Source organism: Ranitomeya variabilis, chromosome 6 (genome assembly GCF_051348905.1).
Source record: "Ranitomeya variabilis isolate aRanVar5 chromosome 6, aRanVar5.hap1, whole genome shotgun sequence".
In the NCBI taxonomy this organism is placed as follows: domain Eukaryota; kingdom Metazoa; phylum Chordata; class Amphibia; order Anura; family Dendrobatidae; genus Ranitomeya; species Ranitomeya variabilis.
The window spans coordinates 153287939-153309869 of record NC_135237.1 but is presented as its reverse complement, the minus strand read 5'-3'; the positions used below and the strand labels follow the sequence as shown (position 1 = coordinate 153309869).

General features: G+C 41.8%; 1 protein-coding gene across 1 annotated transcript in view; it reads left to right on the top strand.

Annotated features, from left to right (window-relative positions):
• The first annotated feature begins 4026 nt into the window (after positions 1-4026).
• Positions 4027-21931, top strand: part of CNTNAP2 (contactin associated protein 2) — a 3158824-nt gene continuing 3140919 nt past the window's right edge. The window contains exon 1 of the mRNA XM_077269131.1: positions 4027-4842. Coding sequence (XP_077125246.1) covers positions 4749-4842 — 94 coding nt within the window. The 5' untranslated portion in view covers positions 4027-4748. The remainder of the gene's footprint in view (positions 4843-21931) is intronic.

Genomic DNA, 21931 nt, shown 5'->3' with positions numbered 1-21931 from the left:
GACTGAAAAAAACAAATGTAGCAATTTTTGCAAATTTATTAAAAAAGATGGGGTGCAGTGTGTACATTAATGTGAAAAAATGAACTTTTTTGAATTTACCAAATGGCTGCAATTAAACAAAGAGTGAAAAATTTTAAGGGTTCTGAATATTTTCAATACCCACTGTACATGATGGATTTCTTCATCTCAGGTGTTAATCAATATTGCCAATAAGGATTTCTTTAAATACCTCCAAATTCACCACTATCTTTAATCCCATAATATAGCGCCAGTCTAACAGAATAAAACTTTTATACAATGTGTGCCTAATCCAAATGCTGAAAATGCGCGGACTAGAAGAAACATTTACAATGCCTTAAACAAAGATACTTCACAAAATTGGCCAATATCCTCAATTGGGAATTTGCTCTCAAAATCTTTCTCTAAAAAACAGGCTTTCAGCCAGTTCGTGTAAGTAAACTTTAAACTTCTCTCTTGATTGTACCTTTCCCCCAAAAGACTACAGAAACTATTTCTCTCATATTCAAAGCAGTGCTGGAGAAGCTGTAACCTTTCCTCCTCCATCCTACATGTCTTTTAGGACTGTAACAAAATTACTTCGTTTATAATAGAGGTGTTAAAGCTTATCTTTAAAATTCTCAAAGAAACCTTTCATCACTCTCCTGAAATGGCTTTTTCTCCTTAACAGTTACCTCATTCCCTCCCAAATTCAGATACCTAATCACCCACATTCTCACAGTGGCTAAGGGTACCGTCACACAGTGGCATTTTCATCGCTACGACAGCACGATTCGTGACGTTCTAGCGATATAGTTACGATCTCGCAGTGTCTGACATGCAGCAGCGATCAGGGACCCTGCTGAGAATCATACGTCGTAGCAGATCGTTTGAAACTTTCTTTCGTCGCTGGATCTCCCGCTGTCATCGCTGGATCGTTGTGTGTGACAGCGATCCAGCGATGCGTTCGCTGGTAACCAGGGTAAACATCGGGTTACTAATCGCAGGGCCGCTCTTAGTAACCCGATGTTTACCGTGGTTACCAGCGTAAAAGTTAAAAAAAAAAAAACGTACATACTCACCATCTGATGTCCGTCAGGTCCCTTGCCGTCTGCTTCCCGCTCTGACTGACTGCCGGCCGGAAAGTGAGAGCAGATCACAGCGGTGACGTCACTGCTGCACTCTGCTCTCACTGTACGGCGGCACTCAGTCAGAGCGGGAAGCAGACGGCAAGGGACCTGACGGACATCAGATGGTGAGTATGTACGGTTTTTTTTTTTTTACTTTTACGCTGGTAACCACGGTAAACATCGGGTTACTAAGCGCGGCCCTGGGCTTAGTAACCCGATGTTTACCCTGGTTACCAGCGAACCTCAGCATCGTTGGTCGCTGGAGAGCGGTCTGTGTGACAGCTCCACAGCGACCACACAATGACTTACCAACGATCACGGCCAGGTTGTATCGCAGGTCGTGATCGTTGGTAAATCGTATAGTGAGACGGTACCCTTAGTCCATAATTTCAGCAAATTGGAAATTAGAGACCCCTTCATCCATCACAGTAGTAATAATCAAAACATCAAACCACTCATCTTTTGACTTTACCATAGCAGTGAAACAAAACAGTCAAATTTGACTCAATATGGTCCCCATGGTATGAGTTGTCTTTCCAACCTGCTAGAATATCCATCACTCCCAGATATCCCATCTTAACTGCTCTAAAACATTCCAATTTATTATTATCGACTATTACAAATCCACAAGATGTAACTGTGGCGCCCCTGCGGTCTGGCCTCCACAATGTTATTGCCTCCCTAACTGGTGGTGGTATCATGTCTGAAAGTAAATAAATCTCCCTACACTAAGTAAACCACACATCCACACACAATCCTGATCCCTGACCAGAAGGGGGAGCACACGCACCTAATTTTGAGGCTGACTGGCTCTTCTAGCTGGGGGAAAAGAGTAAAAGAGAGAGGGCAGAGTAGTGTGAGGAAGGAAAGGGAGGAAGACACATGAGGAGACAGGAATTCCCAGGGTTGGAGTCATTGAAGGTTCACCCTAGTATTACGCTGAGAGCAGGACACCAGAGTCCTGTCTACCAGGAATTGCAAATTCTGACAGCAAAATCTGTAGACCGAGGGACTGCAAGTCCTCTGACCACCCTTGCCGCACCAACAGAACCCCATTACAGAGTTCTCATAGCGGGTACTGAGAGAACAGCTTGCAAAGTGCTTGCAATGCATGTTGGCTAGAGCTACTGCAGAGCAGATTAACAGGGAGCACAATTCAGCTCATAAGCTGTTGAATCTCCAAACAGGCGGGCACAGAAAGGAAGGCTTATTCTACCCATTTAGTGGAGTGGACTCCAGCTGCTTCCAGGCTGGCCGGACCCTGGACCTGGTGACCAGTATCCCTGGATTAAACTTACTATTCATCATCAGTAAAGGTAAAGACTGAATTCTTCTGCCTCCTTGTTTCTTTTTGCTGCAATGCTCACTACAACCCCCATCATCACCCCAGGGGCGCACTCCTGCTGGGGGGAGTGATCCACCTTGCTGCATTACCATCTATCCCTAGGGACCCCACATGCAGCACTGGCCATCCCTGACCAGGCACCTCACCTGACATCACGTCAAAACCATAAACTGTTATCCCCTGTAAATATTCCCCTCTCACGTGTCCGGTAAGGGCCACGGTGCTGGGCAATCGCCACTGTGACATCCCTGATAGACTGCCTGCCTGGCTACCGAGTACCCCGACCCACGTGAGCACGACATAATGTTCACTGTTACATTTCTTGATGCATTCAGTAACAATACAGTATATTCCTGTTAAACTACTTAGAATTCTTCTTAGTTGCACCCTTTATTCCTTCGAGTTTTACCCTCTGTAGTTCCTCACTCCCTCTCCCCCAGGTTGATTCTTACTGTAATAATTTCTGTGTTATGAAAATGTTTATTATTACTTGCATTACTTGTAACTGTAATCTATCAATAAAAACTTATTGTAACTATAAAGATGACTGGACCTTACAATGCAAATACTTTTTCAATTTTGAGTCACCTTTATTTTCTTTATAAATTGTCAGCTTTTGTGAGCATGGCCCTCATTCCACTCTGTAATGCCTCATTATATTTGTGCATGTACCCCCTGAATTATAAAGTTCTGCACAGCATGTTGGTGCTATATCAATAATAATCATTTTTAATTATTACTATTTAGCAAGAAATAAACTGATCAATACACTGTATGTAAGTGAATATGAGTCCTTACTGTATTCTTATTATTATTATTTAGAAAGAAATAAACCGATAAAGATATTGTACGTAAGTGAATATGAGTCCTTACTGTACTATTCTTATTATTAATATTTAGAAAGAAGTAAACCAATAAAGATATTGCATGTAAGTGAATATGAGTCCTTTCTGTATTCTTATTATTCAGCAAGCGATAAACTGATCAATATATTGTATGTAAGTGAATATGCATCTTTACCGTATTCTTCTTATTATTAGGAAGAAATAAATCGATCAAGATATTGTATGTAAGTGACTATGGGACTTAACTGTGCCTCTATAGACTTTACATTTTCATATGTATCACTCACGCATTCATTGTATAAGCTAATCATTTCTTACAACAATGTAAATATTAAATTGCCAAGTATTTTTCTGCCAATATTGGAATTTTTGCCTCACCCTGGGAAAATTGTGTCTATTCCAAATGCAAATGCAATAAAATGTATAAATGCAAATAAAAGGCTCACATAGCAGGTATATCTTTATTTCACATTCTACGAAATGTAACAGTAAATATTATAAACTATAAGACTCCAAAGCACGCCAGGTATTTAGCCAGTTAATATTCTGTAGTACAGTGTATTATGTATAGTAATCACTTCACTGCCAGGAAAGGGCCATCTACTGAGAAAAGTCAGAACTGCAGACAGTAACCTTAGCATCCCAAGCTCCCTGATCAGCCTTTTAATACATCCCCTCCCCCTTCCATCAGTCTGCAGGAGCTGGTGCAGAGATTAAAACAACAGCCTCTCCTGCTAGAAAGCTTCCACCTTACAATAGTCTCATCGCCGTGATTTATCTGGACTTGCATTATGAAGTAACATTGCAGAATTGCAGCTTTGGCCGAGGATCATCTGAAGAGGAGTGCTGAGGAGCTGCTGCTGGTGCTGCAGTACTGGAGCTGTTCTTCCTCTCTGCTGAATAAATCTAGAAGTGTTGTGTGTGTGTGTATGGGGAGTGTCTTGTAGGACTGCCTGCCCGGCTGTGTGCATGCATATATATACAGTATGCCTGTGTGTCTGAGCTAAGGCTATTCCAATCACAGTACAGAGAGGAAGGACTCAGCTGCAGAGGCAGCAGCATCAGCACCACTGCTCCCATCCCCTGATTTCTCCTCTCCTAACCTGCTGCCACATGACCATTCTGGGATTTTCCTCTTAAGACTCCACATCGTTTCTGCCGGTCCTGTTCTCTTCGCCATTTCTACATTTAATCATGTTCTCCAGCAGAGAGGGAGCAAGTTTGTTACTTTGAATGTTGAGGAAGAATAAGGTCTCAGTGACTCAGCCCAGGGTCTAGGAGAAAACGGGGGGTGGGTTTTGTTATTCTTTAAAAGGGAAGCCCTGTGTCATTCCACCTTTAAGAACACCCCACATCAGTTCCCTGAGGAGGACATAGAGGAGCAAGTTACTGTACTAACCCTGTGGGATCTGGAGTTTAACCTGAGAAGCCATGGTTTGGATTTGCAGAGCCAGAGGGGCTGCTCTTGTCCTGGGGATTTGGAGCTACCTATACTGCAGAGCCTGGGGTGCCACCTCTGATTCCCGTAAGTCTTATCAATGCCTTTTCTATCTCCTTACTTCTTCACTTGTTTCCAAGTGTTTCTTTAGGAGCACAGCAGGGTGGATTTGTTTTAGGACAGCAGGATTTTTGCTCATGAGGATTCACTGCATGATGAGCAGGCAGCAGACACAGTGCACATATTAAGAGTTGGCCTTTTCCTGAAAGTTCTGCATGATGGTATTTTCTGTGCTTTTTATTATTGCTACTTTTCATTTGGTCTTGGAAGGGTATTATTTACTCTAATGACACATGTTACTGGATGGTCTTCATTCTAAAGGGAGGGATATTGTAGAATGATGCTGCATGAACCTTTATTGTGAATAAGCAGAAGACGAAGGAATCACACCTCACCTAAATATGATCACCAATTGTAATAATTAACTGATGGCTTAAGCTAGGAATAGCACTAAGTTGTATTATAATGATTGCATGGCCCAATTGCGCTCTAATTAGCCATGATCAGATTTTTATGGTAGAAAGTTGCTTGTCCTGTGATTCATATCATGTGTAGCTATTTTGTGGCATTATACTTTTCTAATTCATACTGATGTTCTATATAAGGCCTATGTCAATTATGTTATGATATGTACAGAGAATAAAATATGCATAATGCCTCATTATTAATACATGAGAGTCGTGTTCCTTCCTTTCAAGTCACCACCTGGCTTATCATAAAGTAGCATTAGAGAGTCAGCTATTGACTATAGTGGTGATCTGATTGTATTATGGGCACGTGTGGGATTTTGCAAGACGCCTACAGGCTGTAGCCCATGTGGTTAATAGGTAAGAAGTAAGGGACATTAAAGCGGGAGCTGTCATCAGGAATTCTGGCTAAATGACTGATTAGCCCTAATTTACTTCCCTTTGTCTATAAATTAGAAACTATGATATCAGTTCAGACCTTCTTCAATGTGTGTTTTACTGTAGCTGTTGGTACAGTAAATTGTGATTCCAAAAAGTTTTTGGCCATGTGTCTTTGAAAGGCAGCAGTGTCACATAGGCTTCTTGTATGACTGATTTACAAATATTGTCGCATCACACTTAGCTCTTATTTCTCACCCAAGTGGCTCATGGACCACGATAGTTCCATAACTTTTTGTATGTTATGTCTTCCTTACACAAGAAGTGATAGTTTGATGAGTGTCAACCACAAGGAAGTTGCATTATGGCACTTTATGATACTCTAATAGTGATGAAAGTGATTCCTAATGACTGTTTTAAAACTAAGGAATATTTTTATTTAATGTTTTTGTGTGTCAAATGACTGATTTAATGGGTTGACTTTTTAGTTCAGGAGATCTATTACTAGGCATTTTAAAGGAGCACTAACTTAAATTTTGCTTAGATGAATACTTTTTTATAAGCCGCCATTTCAGGCTAGAATTGTGAAAGTCTAGAAGACATGTTCACCCCAATGGCCACTTTTTTTTCACTTATTTCAAGTTTAGGGAATATCCAGAAACAAATGAGATTTGCCTTCAAAGGGAAAGAAAATTAGCTTTTTTTTATATGTGAATAGGAAGTTTATCACTCCTTCAAGGTAACTATTGTAAATGATTAAGCACTGATTGAATGAATTTGGAATATGCTGGTATTTACAGGAAAAATCTCAATCATTTGTATTCCTATAAATGGACACACAAAAAGATTTGAGACTTTGTCCTGGCTCATGTAGTCACCATCAGATAAGCTGTTTAATAATAATTATAGCCTGGGCAATATCTAATCTAATGTGTTTTCCTATATGTGTACACAGATTATTTATTTGATTACATCTGATTGATGTTTTGTAGGTACAAAGTAACCTACAAAAGTTTCATACCAGAAATTATAAAGAGAAATTAAAAAATATTTCAAGATTTAGAAGTAAAAACTGAGAAGGAATATGTGTATGAATGAATGAGAGAAGAAATGAAATGACTTTATCCTTCCAATTTCCATATTTGCAGGTTTTATGTATACATAAAAGGGTTTTGTCTCAGCAGATAAAAGGCGGCTGCAGGTGTTACCCTATAAGATGCTAAAATCAGACAATTGACTTGTTTTGCTGATTGCAAGTAAAGAGATTGCGCACACTTGCCAAGCGAGTGTAGACAGAACATTGCATTCCCCTGGTTTAATTTAATCAACTTTCATATTTAACTAAAATAAGTTAGAAAATGAAAGAAATGGAAATAATCTCCAGTTTTTTCATGTTTCTTCTTTCAGAATTCATTTAGATTTGCATTGAGAACAGATGCAATCATTTATATTGCTTTTTTTATTATTATGGCTTATCCATTTTGTGTTTCTCTCAACATTTTCTCAGCATAAATATCTATAATGAGCAACTCAACCAGGAGAGGTCATCACTAGACAAGAGTAAAAACAACATTCACAAAGGCTGCTACTTCCGCCTCAATATTACAGTCTCCATTCCTGTGCCATATCTTTAGAATTCGAATATTATTATTATTGTCATTATTACTGAAGCAAAACAATTAACTCAGCAGGAAAATTTGCTGGATCTGCAGGGAGGAAATCCTTTTTTTCAGGGTAGGCTGCAGTCTGTATTTTATCTGGATCTCAGCAGTATTTCTACTGTACTGTAGTAGTCAGAGCGGTTCAGTACTTTGCACATATAAAACCTAGACAGGCTCTAGTTACGGATCGCCACAGTAAGTCTCCAGTGTAAGTGCTGACACATCAGAATAAGCCTTTTATTCACAGTAAGTGCCAGCAGGTTCAGATGTGAATAGTGCACACTGGGAAAGATGAGGTGTTTAAAAGCATTGCTTATGATTTATGCTAAAGTTCATGGCACCGATGTTGCCTTCAAGCCTTATTCCCATAACTCTCAGAGAACTGGCATCTTTCCGTATTCTTGTTATGGATCTGTTTGGTCACATAACAATACATTAACAATGCAAATTTCTTTAAATAATGTGTTATAAATAACAGATCTAGAGTTTCACACTTTGTAAAATCCCCCTCGTAGTGCAGTGGGGAGAACTATATGGTCCCATGACTAGTTGCATCCCATTGTTTGCTATAAATATACCTCTAAATAAGGGAACTTTACTAGGAAATGTAAAGATTGCGGTGTAGTGATGAATCTGAGAAAATGCTATGCTTTAGATCAGGGGTCCTCATCTTGTAACTCAGGAGCCACATGTGGCTTGTGGTCCCATGAAATGCAGTTCACAGCTGTCTGCCAGCTTGGTGCCTTAGCTCTAGGTCTGGCAAACAGGTTTGAAGAGCACATCTCAAAATGGTGATTAGCTCTGCACAGAAGAGCAGATCTGGATGCACACATACTGATCTTAGGGGTTTAGAGGTAATTTAAGAATGGTATGCTGGCGAAAGGATGATATGAACTGTCAGAGGAGGTGCTTGAAGCTGGATGAGACAGTGTGTGGGGAGTGCTTGATGGGAGAATAATGAATGGGGGTGTTGTGGTAATCCTTGGAGCTTGGTATACTGCTTCAGGAGATCTCTGTGGAAAAGCTTTGGTTATAATTATACCCGCAATTGGCTATTTGGTTGCCAATACTGTGAGGAGGGAGGGAGCTGGATGAGGCTGGTGATCCTCTATCTTAGATCCGAATGTGGTTCACGACTTTCTCTCAGAGCTGAATGTGGCTCTCAAGGTCAGAAAGATTGGAGACCACTGACTTAAGGCCCCGTCTCACATAGTGAGATCGCTAGCGAGATCGCTGCTGAGTCACAAGTTTTGTGACGCAACAGCGACCTCAGTAGCGATCTCGCTATGTTTGACACGTACCAGCGACCAGGCCCCTGCTGTGAGATCGCTGGTCGTGTCCGAATGGCCTGGACCTTTTTTTGGTCGTTGAGGTCCCGCTGACATCGCTGAATCGGTGTGTGTGACAAGGATTCAGCGATGTCTTCACTGGTAACCAGGGTAAACATTGGGTTACTAAGCGCAGGGCCGCGCTTAGTAACCCGATGTGTACCCTGGTTACCATCGTAAATGTAAAAAAAAAAAACAGTACATACTCACATTCCGGTGTCCGTCAGGTCCCTTGCCGTTCGCTTCCTGCACTGACTGACTGCCGGCCGGAAAGTGAAACCACAGCACAGCGGTGACGTCACCGCTCTGCTGTTAGGGCCGGCGCTCAGTCAGTGCAGGAAGCGGACATCGGGGGACGCGAAGGTGAGTATGTACTGTTTGTTTTTTTACATTTTACACTGGTAACCAGGGTAAACATCGGGTTACTAAGCGCGGCCCTGCGCTTAGCAACCCGATGTTTACCCTGGTTACCCGGGGACCTCGGCATCGTTGGTCGCTGGAGAGCGGTCTGTGTGACAGCTCCCCAGCGACCACACAGCAACTAAACAGCGACGCTGCAGCGATCAGCATCATTGTCTGTATCGCTGCAGCGTCGCTGTGTGTGACGGGGCCTTTAGACAATTGCAATGGTCTCATTCCCAGACAGAAACTATGAGTTTGTCCACATTTGAATAATACTTTACTGTTCATATATGTGAAATGGCTGTCGCATTAGCATCATCCATCTCCTAGTCACGGGATAGATGATAAATGTATAGACATTAAAGGCCCATTGCTGAGACCCTCATTGATCTTGAAAATGAGGTTACCAAAGTCCACTGTGTAAATGGAGCAGTACCGAGCATGTGAGACCACCACTGCTATGGACAGTAAAAAGTTGCACATGCTCGCTACAGTTCCATGTACATAGGGAACTTTCGCAACATCGTTTATCTGTTAGGTGGAGGTTGCTACATTCAGATACCAATTATACATTTATTATCACCTATGAAAGCTGAACTCACAAATGTGTTGCTTGTTATTGTAGTCCATGTATTGAAAGGTAGTGTTGAGCATTCCGATACCGCAAGTATCGGCCGATATTTGCTGTATCGGAATTCCGATACCGAGATCCGATACTTTTGTGGTATCGGGTATCGGTATCGAAACAACATTAATGTGTAAAATAAAGAATTAAAATAAAAAATATTGCTATACTCACCTCTCCGACGCAGCCTGGACCTCACCGAGGGAACCGGCAGCGTTGTTTGCTTAAAATGCGCGCTTTTCCTTCCTTCCGTGACGTCACGGCTTCTGATTGGTCGCGTGCCGCCCATGTGGCCGCGACGCGACCAATCACAGCAAGCCGTGACGTAATTTTCAGGTCCTTCTAGGCATTCAGTATTTTAAAATTACGTTCCGGCTTTGTGATTGGTCGCGTCGCGGTCACATGGGCGACGCGACCAATCACAAGCCGTGACGTCACGGGAGGCAGGAGACGCGCACATTTTAAAATGCGCGCGTGTCCAGCCTCCCGTGACGTCACGGCTTGTGATTGGTCGCGTCGCCCATGTGACCGCAACGCGACCAATCACAAGCCAGAACGTAATTTTAAAATCCTGAAGGACCTGAAATTACGTCACGGCTTGCTGTGATTGGTTGCGTCGCGGCCACATGGGCGACGCGACCAATCACAAGCCGTGACGTCACGGGAGGCTGGACACGCGCGCATTTTAAAATGCGTGCGTCTCCTGCCTCCCGTGACGTCACGGCTTGTGATTGGTCGCGTCGCCCATGTGACCGCGACGCGACCAATCACAAAGCCGGAACGTAATTTTAAAATACTGAATGCCTAGAAGGACCTGAAAATTACGTCACGGCTTGCTGTGATTGGTCGCGTCGCGGCCACATGGGCGGCACGCGACCAATCAGAAGCCGTGACGTCACGGAAGGAAGGAAAAGCGCACATTTTAAGCAAACAACGCTGCCGGTTCCCTCGGTGAGGTCCAGGCTGCGTCGGAGAGGTGAGTATAGCAATATTTTTTATTTTAATTCTTTATTTTACACATTAATATGGTTCCCAGGGCCTGAAGGAGAGTTTCCTCTCCTTCAGACCCTGGGAACCATCAGGGATACTGTCCGATACTTGAGTCCCATTGACTTGTATTGGTATCGGGTATCGGTATCGGATTAGATCCGATACTTTGCCGGTATCGGCCGATGCTTTCTGATACCGATACTTTCAAGTATCGGACGGTATCGTTCAACACTATTGAAAGGGCATTTTTTTCCTACATTAGATGAGTTGACTGTACAATGTCTGGTGTAAAGATCTAACTTTCCAGATTGTAAATTACCATAGTATAAGCATTGTAGATATTTCAAAGAAAAATGTGCTGGAAAGTTTAATCTCTGAAGTCTTATGGACTGATAATGCAGCTCTGGACTATATTACGTGATGTAATTTGGGATTAGGCTTATGTGACATTAGGACAAGGTGCTTCTGGTAGAATCTGTTATCTTGGTCTTAAAATCATTTAATATCTGTTTCTCCAACATATGAAATGGACATGTGGTTTTCATTTATTTATCTTCAAAATGTTAAACATGCATTAGATGACTTGTAAAGCGCCTTTGAAATTAATGACTTTACATAAAAATAAAAAAAATAAAAAAAACATAAATGATGGGCTTAGAACGCTTATTACAAAGAGCTTGGAACATTTTAACTCCACATTTGGATGTGAAAGTGCCAGAACACACAAGAGCTGTACTCATCTAAAACTATGGCAGCTTCCTGGTCACAGATCACTTCAGCTGTTGGATGTTTGGGCACATTCACATGAACAAGTGGAGGAAGAATTTTCCAGTCTCTATGTAATAAAGGTTATGAGCTCATTATTAATTTATGTATTTTACTTGCTTTTATATCGCCATTAATTTCCACAGCTCTTTTACAGGCATCATCCTCAGTGTCCCCATTGGTGCTCACAATCTAAATCCCCTTTAACTATGCCTTTGGAGTGGAAAGAAATTGGACTACTCCAGTAAACCCACACAAACATGGGGGAAACATGCACATTTCTTGCAGATGTCTTCCTTGGTGAGATTTGAAACCAAATCTCCAGCACTGCAAGGCTACAGAGCTCACCACTGAGCTACTTTGTTGCTTATTTATGTCCTCTTGAAGACAGCTGTTAAATTATTGTCTTGGATTTTTACAAATAAGTTCAAATTAGGAAATGTGATAAAATGAAATTACTTATAACTAGAGTTGAGTGAATTTGTTCAGCTTCTCTCTTATTTGGCAAGCTATAACGCTTACCGAATAATCTGCAGAGGTAACCCGGCTTCCGGGATTGCACCGGCTGATCAGCTGATCGGCCCCACAGCTGCATGTGTTGCGGTGGTGTCACAGTCACAGCACATGCATGGAGAGCCCAACAAACAGCTTATTCGGTATCCGCTATAGCTTGCCAAATTAGAGGGAACCCAAACAAATATTGCTCAACTCTACTTATAACAACCTGCTAACACACTGTGCTCCACCATCACAAATCTGATGGTCCTCAAGTTTTTGTTAATAGTCTTCCAGACATGATGTGCCCACCATACAAACGTGACTGTTGTACCTAAATGCTGGCCTCTGTAGTGATGTTAGCACCATCATTGCATGGTAGCATAGTCACTGCAAGATTACTGAGGTTAAAAGGCTGCAAAAATCATGTGTGTATGGTAAGCACATGACTATGACTGAGGCCATGGGTTCATAACAGTTCACAACGACTAGCAGATCCCCTTGAGCATTCACATTGGGTGCAGAGGCGGATTTACCACTGAGTATAAGTTATCATGCTATTTTATTCCACTACATGCTTGAATCCTGTGAAAAATATGCTGGAAAACCGCTTTAAAGAATGCCTTCTCTACCGAGACCAGATAGTTGCGGGCTGCTGCCTCTGGCCAGTCACACTTTTGACTTCCAGCACGGACTGGATGTTAAATGTAGCATTACATGTGGGCTAGCTCAGTAAATTGTAGACTATGTGTTGTGTCCTCCAGAATCCAAGATGCTTTTTCTAAGTTGCTCCAAGCTATGATTCATAGAGAAGATCCCTAGTTGAGGAACTCCCTCTATGGTGTCCATTTGCCTTCATAAGACATCCTCCTAAAACTCTTCCCTTAATTATACTTGTAGGGAATCCCATACAGATAAATATGTGGTGCAGCTGGGTAGTTGTGGACACCCCTATTGTTCTGTGAAATATGAAAAATAGATGTAAATATCTAGAAACTTTGGAAAGGAAGAATAAAAATTGAACAACTGCAGTTACTACTTAGCAGACATTTGCCTGATGAGGTCTCTAGCACACCATGAGAAACTATGCAACTCCAGCCGTGATGTGAAATTTAAGGTGCATATAATTTTACAGAGTGTACATTTGGTTATAGAAAAATAAATTATTTTAACCTTTTACCAACAAAGAAGACTTTTGATTTAGCCATTTGAAAATATTTATTCAATTTTTGCTTTGCTATAGAAGTGATATCACAAAGCATATTATCCAATGATGTCAACCCCAGGAACCTTACGTTTCAAGAATACATTTACTCAAACAGCACACTTGCAAATGTTTAACCTTATTTTATTTTTTTAATCTAAGGCCTATAGACATTTATCTCACTTTAGAGTTATCTCAGATTGCAATATAGCTAAGGTACTTCAGCAGCAGAAATGCACAGAAGTCAAGTAACGCCTTGAATGGTGGTAAATAAAGTCTCGGGTTATTGAATTTTCCACTTATTTCAGTTCCAGATAATGATAATCCTTATCTGTGTACATTGTTCACTATTGTATTTTGTGCTGTCCACAGTCTGGTTTAGAAAAGCTTCATGGCTATTAGAGTGGCAATCTCATTATTAGTATCTGTAACCTGTACTCGCCAACATTAGGGGAAATTTTCATTAATACCATGTATATTTATTGCATTATTATTTCAAAGGCATTATGTGGAAATGAAATTTCTGTGTCTTCTTTGCCAAAATATTGTAAAGAAAAACAGTGTGCCCCAAGAAACATATGTGTACAGTACATTGCAGTTTCTTTAACCCTAGTGCAAAGAAAATACTGACTTTTTACAAAAGCATCAACAACTTATGCAATATGTAGATTTACCAATCAGCCACAGCATTCAAACTAATGATGGGTGAATTGAATAACTGATTACTATAGCACATGTCAAGGGATGTGATGCATAAGAGAATAGGTGATCAGTCAGTTCTTGGAGTTGATGAGCTGCATGCGCCCCAAAAAATACTGTATATACATGGTGTATAAGTTGAGTTTTTCAGCACACTTTTTTGTGCTGAAAATGCCCCCTCGGCTCATACAAGAGTCATTGTTCCAGTTTACGGCAGGGGAAGCGGCGGAGCAGCGGGTCACAGAAGGCAAAAGCCAGCAGCTGCGGCTAAAGCCTGTTCCCACTGCTAAAGAGAAATGACTATTCACTTCACCGGCAATGAATATTTGTTTCTCTTAGAGCGCGCTCACAGTTACAGCCACAGCTGCTGGCTTAAAGAAGCTGCTGGGCTATCAGGGGTGCCAGCTCATTAAGGTAATGAATATTCACATCTCTCCACTCCTATAGGCATGAAGAGAGATGAATATTAATTACCTTAATGAGAGGGGGACACCTGATCGCTTGGCCACAGGTGCTGCTAGCATCGGAACGAGATGCTGCGAGGGCACGCAGGGAAGGTAAGTAAAAAAAAGTTATGCTTTTCTCATGGGGGCCATACATGTAACAGTGGGTATGAGGAGCCATACAGACAAGGATGGAAATAAGTAGCCATATATACATGGATGGGAATAAGGAGCCATGCAGACAAGGATGGGAATAAGGAGCCATGCATACAAGGATAGGAAAAAGGAGCCATGCAGACAAGGATGGGGGTGAGGAACCATGCATACCAGAATAGGGATGAGGGAACAATGCATACCTGGCTTATACTCGAGTCACTAAGTTTTCCCAGTTTTTCGAGGCAAAATTAGGTGCCTCTGCTTATACTCGGGTCGACCTATACATGAACGATTATATATGGTAAGCAAAGGTAGTCATCTGAGCAACTTTGTACTGGTGAATGTGGGGTTTACTGTAACAGTAGTTAGTATGTACTAAACTTGATTCATAGGACAACCAGTGAGCCAACAACAGCCTCATAGGTGCCAGATTTTCACTAATGTGCATGGAGAGGAAAGGCTCTCAGCAGTGTTCTGCTGGAAAACCTTCGGTCCAGGTATTCATGTGGATGTTATTGGCATTGTGTTCTGATAACTATTTACTAGAGAGAAAATTTTTCTTTTTAGGTACATAGGTAATAGGTCTATTCATGATATCATTACTAATATTAGTCACCCTCCCTCAAGAACAGAGTTCAGCAAAATTATTCTTTAGTGCACAATGTAGCTGTATAAGGGAAAAACACAAGTCTGGTTTGGCATTGCATTATGAAACCTTAGCAGTTACAAAAATGTCCATTGCTCAACATGACGTTCTTTAAAAAAATAAAGCTACGAGTTTCATTTAAAAGTGAAATGCCTGATCTCCAAGGCCACAATTCATTAAGACTTAATGAAGGGATGTGGTGAAATAGGAGGTGCCTGACTCATTAAGTAGTATATTTCTCCAATCAGATCCTGGACTAAGATTTGTGGCGTATTGCATGTTAGGACGTTAATTAGATGCCGCAAACCTTGACAAAGTTGGCTAGTTCTGCACTGAAAAAACCTGAAAGCACAACATGTTTGCATTTTTGCAAAGTATTTTATGCCAGTTTTTCGGACAGAAACACATTGATGCTTAAGCCCCCATATCTTTCAAAATACTATTGCCATAAAAGTAGTGAAAATATATTAGTTGGTTTCCACAATATCTTTACAATGAGTTTTATACAATATGCAAAGGTTTTATTGTGTTATTTGTTGCATGTACAGATGTAGCATTTCCTATCATTCATGATACATATACTATTATGCTGCAAGCTATCACAGAAAACCATAACTATACACCTTATCTGACTTGTTCAATGGCTTTTGCTGTGCAGAGTATCCAGTAACAGCTTTCTGCATCAATATATGACTCTTTGTGTGACATGATATAGTTAATGTTAATTTCATAATGTAGGTTTACTTCCTAATGTAAAATATTAATGCTGTTAATAAAAAAGATCATGACTACAAGTCCCAGAGTTCAATAAAGCTGTTGTATAGTCACTGTATATGCCAGACAGACAGTTATATTGATTTGTTTTGAAACCCAAAATTGAAGTGTAACCATTTTTTTTTCCTCTTCTATTCCAACCTTATAGATTAGGTGAAAGGTTCATTCCTGTTTAGCACGTCTCCAATGTGTTTTGTGTTCGAGGTACTTGAGCATCTTGATGGCTAATGTGAATGACAGTGGTACAGCGGACATTAGGCTGCTACATTTTGACCCTGAATAGTTGTATGATGAGTTTGAAGCTGGAAAAGATAGACATTATTTAGAGTTGGTGCCAATAAAAATGTTATATCGCAGCCAAGTTAAATTGTTTTCGGCTCTAGATACATTTTAAAATAAGAAAATCATATATTTTTTAAATATGCAACTTCATAGTTGTGCAGGGCAGTAAGTTACTTGTATCGGACGGTATCCTGTATGGTTCCCAGGGTCTGAAGGAGAGGAAACTCTCCTTCAGGCCCTGGGATCCATATCAATGTGTAAAATAAAGAATTAAAATAAAAAATAGGGATATACTCACCCTCTGACGCGCCCTGGACTTTACCGCCGTAACCGGGAGCCGCTGTACCTAAGAATGCGCGCTTGAAGGGCCTTAGATGACGTCACGGCGCTCTGATTGGTCCGTAGCAGTCGCGTGACCGCTACGCGACCAATCACAAAGCCTTGACGTCACCTAAGGTCTTTCAAGCGCTTCAAAGACCTTAGGTGACGTCACGGCTTTGTGATTGGTCGCGTAGCGGTCACGCGACCTCTACGGACCAATCAGAGCGCCGTGACGTCATCTAAGGCCCTTCAAGCGCGCATAATTAGGTACAACGGCTCCCGGTTACGGCGGTAAAGTCCAGGGCGCGTCAGAGGGTGAGTATATCCCTATTTTTTATTTTAATTCTTTCTTTTACACATTGATATGGATCCCAGGGCCTGAAGGAGAGTTTCCTCTCCTTCAGACCCTGGGAACCATACAGGATACCGTCCGATACAAGTAACTTACTGCCCTGCACAACTATGAAGTTGCATATTTAAAAAATATATGATTTTCTTATTTTAAAATGTATCTAGAGCCGAAAACAATTTAACTTGGCTGCAATATAACATTTTTATTGGCACCAACTCTAAATAATGTCTATCTTAAAGTCCAGGGCGCGTCAGAGGGTGAGTATATCCCTATTTTTTATTTTAATTCTTTCTTTTACACATTGATATGGATCCCAGGGCCTGAAGGAGAGTTTCCTCTCCTTCAGACCCTGGGAACCATACAGGATACCGTCCGATACTTGGTGTCCCATTGACTTGTATTGGTATCGGGTATCGGTATCGGATTAGATCCGATACTTTGCCGGTATCGGCCGATACTTTCCAATACCGATACTTTCAAGTATCGGACAGTATCGCTCAACACTAGTTATGTTTGCATCAAGAATTTGTTGAACTTTCATTGAATATGTTATTTCCTTCCTTTAACTGTGAAATGTTCCCTGTGCCATTGGCTGCAATACAACCCCAAAGATTGATCCAACCCCATGCTTAATGGTTGGTGAGATATTCTTTTCCTCAATTTCTGTGCCCTTTTTTTCTGCACACACCTTTGATCATCGGTCCACAGGACTTGCTTCCAAAATGCATCAGGCTTTGTTTATTTGTTCTTTTCCGTACTTTTGACTCTGAATTTTATTTTGAGGACTCATAAGAGGTTTTCTTATTTTAAAATGTATCTAGAGCCGAAAACAATTTAACTTGGCTGCAATATAACATTTTTATTGGCACCAACTCTAAATAATGTCTATCTTAAAGTCCAGGGCGCGTCAGAGGGTGAGTATATCCCTATTTTTTATTTTAATTCTTTCTTTTACACATTGATATGGATCCCAGGGCCTGAAGGAGAGTTTCCTCTCCTTCAGACCCTGGGAACCATACAGGATACCGTCCGATACTTGGTGTCCCATTGACTTGTATTGGTATCGGGTATCGGTATCGGATTAGATCCGATACTTTGCCGGTATCGGCCGATACTTTCCAATACCGATACTTTCAAGTATCGGACAGTATCGCTCAACACTAGTTATGTTTGCATCAAGAATTTGTTGAACTTTCATTGAATATGTTATTTCCTTCCTTTAACTGTGAAATGTTCCCTGTGCCATTGGCTGCAATACAACCCCAAAGATTGATCCAACCCCATGCTTAATGGTTGGTGAGATATTCTTTTCCTCAATTTCTGTGCCCTTTTTTTCTGCACACACCTTTGATCATCGGTCCACAGGACTTGCTTCCAAAATGCATCAGGCTTTGTTTATTTGTTCTTTTCCGTACTTTTGACTCTGAATTTTATTTTGAGGACTCATAAGAGGTTTTCTTCTGATGACTGTTCCATGAAGGCCATATTTGTGAAGTTGTCTCTGAACAGCAGAACAATGTACCACAACTCCAGAGTCTACTAAATATTTCTGAAGCTCTTTTGCAGTTCTGATTTGCATCTCTAGCAATTCTATGAGGAGCTCTCACTGATATTTTGCTTGGTCTTTCAGATTTTATCTTGACCTCCACTGTTCCTGTTAACTGCCATTTCTTAATTAAATATCAAACTGAGGGAAGTTGTAGGGCCCACATCTCTGCCTGCAGTCCCTCTCTCCCTGCAGAGACACCAGTGTACTCACCACCGAGGCTTTTGTCCTGCTCCTTCCAGGTCTGCTGCTGCCTGGAGTGTTTGCACACCTAGCAAGTCTCCAGGCACTGTGGTTAGGGCATATATGCATACACTTCCTCTTTCTTAAAGGGGCCGTGCGCTTTCATCTAAAGTGTCCAAAGCCAATAGCTGGAGGTCACTTACTATTTAAACGGCCTCCTCTAACATGGAGGTGCCTGTACAATGTGAGTTTGTAACTTATACACTTGTCATTTCTCAGGTCCCTGTACTTGCATCTCAGTCTGCCGCACCCACCAGAGCTTCCTTCAACAGTAGCCGAGTCCGCTGCACCTGCTAGTACTCACCTCAATGGCAGCTGAGCCAACTGCACCCGCCCATGCTCAACTCAATGGCACCCAAGCCAGCTGCACCCACCAGTGCTCACCTCAATGGCAGCCGAGCCAGACACACCTGCCAGTACTCATCTCTCCATCAGACTGTCCTGTCTGCACTTGTGCTTCCTGTCATCTTCTCTGCCTACCTGCATCTGTTGAACATTCCCCCGGACCATTACAGCTATCCATTCCTAGGGGTCAGCTGCCATCTACCCAAGTTTAGTCCTTGAGTAGCACCTGGATCACCTCCCTTGTCCCTCATTGGACCGCAGTATCATCAGCTGCTGCATATCCTTGGTTAGATTGGGTGAGGCTCCTAGTCACTCCTCTCCAGGTCTTCATTGGGTTTTGGCACTGTGGTTCCACCACCCAGCCATTACAAAAGGGCAATTTGAAAATGGTTTGCTATCTTCTTATAGCCTTCTCCTGCTTTGTGGGTCTCCACTATTTTCATTTTCAGAGTGCTAAGCAGCTGATTAAAGAACCAATGACCACTGTTTTTTGGCACAAGGCTAGAGGAGGCTGGGTTTTTATAAAGCTGGGAATATTGCATAACCTGGCCTTTCCTAATGATGATAGCAAACAAATCATAACTCTAACAGGCTAATTAAGGTCTGAAACTTTTGTCGAAGTTATCTCGGCACACAAATCTCCAAGGGTGCCCAAATATTTGCATCGGCCAATTTTCCTTTTTGAAATGTTTAAAATGTAAAAGATGTAAATAAAAGGAAATGTGTCATCTTTAACTTTAGGCTCTTTAAAGATTATTTAATTTTCAATTTGCTTAACTGTTCAAAATAACAGTAATTTTGACCAGGGGTGCTGAAACTTTTGCATGTCACTCTAAGGTATTTCTATCATAAGTCCCTTATAAGCAAGTAATCCTGCAGTTTTCAATGTAAAGAATAACTGTACCAACTTTAAAGTTAGACATAGGGCTAGAGCACAAAGAGAACTGTGTGTACTGACATAACATTGCACTAATTGCATCCCTGTCAGCCAGACGGCAAGTATATAAAACTATAGAGTAAAAAAAAGAGGTACTCTTAGCACAAAATTTACTGTACATAAAATGAAGCAAACAAAATATGTGTATAATGAAACAAGCATGTGCATAAACATAATAATTCACTTAAAGAATTACATATATTCTACCTCACCGTGACTCCTTGTACAATCAATAGAATGTAACGCTGCCAGTTTTGTCTACAGAAAGAGGAAATAAATTGTTATATGACACCAAGCAAAAATGAGGGGGTGCTTAATGGAGAAAAACTATAAATGGTCCACATACTCATACGGTTGTTGCTTTCCCTCTTTTATGGCTGTTATAGTGATTAGTTATAGTATGATTCCATGGGACCGCTATTTTTCTAAACTATAAAAGGTTATCAAAAAACTAAAAAAAATACTTATACTTTCCCTGCCATTCCTCTCTACGGCCTCTCTGCTCCTCGCTGTTACCCATCTGGTCTTCATTGCATCTTTTTATCTCCACCTCCAACACTGAATCCACATTTCAGCATAAGCAGGTTACAGCATGTGTTATGATGATATTACCTTATCTCTGCTTGTGCAGAACCATTCTAGTGAAGCAGTCACCTACACTCACCGGCCACTTTATTAGGTACACCTGTCCAACTTCTTGTTAACACTTAATTTCTAATCAGCCAATCACATGGCGGCAACTCACTGCATTTAGGCATGTAGACATGGTCAAGACAATCTCCTGCAGTTCAAACCGAGCATCAGTATGGGGAAGAAAGGTGATTTGAGTGCCTTTGAACGTGGCATGGTTGTTGGTGCCAGAAGGGCTGGTCTGAGTATTTCAGAAACTGCTGATCTACTGGGATTTTCATGCACAACCATCTCTAGGGTTTACAGAGAATGGTCCGAAAAAGAAAAAAAATCCAGTGAGCGGCAGTTCTGTGGGCGGAAATGCCTTGTTGATGCCAGAGGTCAGAGGAGAATGGGCAGACTGGTTCGAGCTGATAGAAAGGCAACAGTGACTCAAATCGCCACCTGTTACAACCAAGGTAGGCCTAAGAGCATCTCTGAACGCACAGTGCGTCGAACTTTGAGGCAGATGGGCTACAGCAGCAGAAGACCACACCGGGTACCACTCCTTTCAGCTAAGAACAGGAAACTGAGGCTACAATTTGTACAAGCTCATCGAAATTGGACAGTAGAAGATTGGAAAAACGTTGCTTGGTCTGATGAGTCTCGATTTCTGCTGCGACATTCGGATGGTAGGGTCAGAATTTGGCATAAACAACATGAAAGCATGGATCCATCCTGCCTTGTATGGAGCATCTTTGGGATGTGCAGCCGACAAATCTGCGGCAACTGTGTGATGCCATCATGTCAATATGGACCAAAATCTCTGAGGAATGCTTCCAGCACCTTGTTGAATCTATGCCACGAAGAATTGAGGCAGTTCTGAAGGCAAAAGGGGGTCCAACCCGTTACTAGCATGGTGTACCTAATAAAGTGGCCGGTGAGTGTATTTATCCCCCACAGCACAAAAGGCTGCATGCAAATTTGCTAAGGTGTTAGGGTACTGTCACACAGTGCCATTTTGATCGCTACGACGGTACGATTCGTGACGTTCTAGTGATATCGTTACGATATCGCAGTGTCTGACACGCAGCAGCGATCAAGGACCCTGCTGAGAATCGTACGTCGTAGCAGATCGTTTGGAACTTTCTTTCGTCGCTTGATCACCCGCTGACATCGCTGGATCGGTGTGTGTGACAGCGATCCAGCGATGTGTTCGCTTGTAACCAGGGTAAACATCGGGTAACTAAGCGCAGGGCCGCGCTTAGTAACCCGATGTTTACCGTGGTTACCAGCGTAAACGTAAAAAAAACCAAACAGTACATACTCACATTCCGGTGTCTGTCCTCCGGCGTCTCAGCTTCTCTGCACTGTGAGCGCCGGCCAGCCAGAAAGCGAGCACAGCGGTGACCTCTGACGTCACCGCTCTGCTTTCCGGCCGCTGTGCT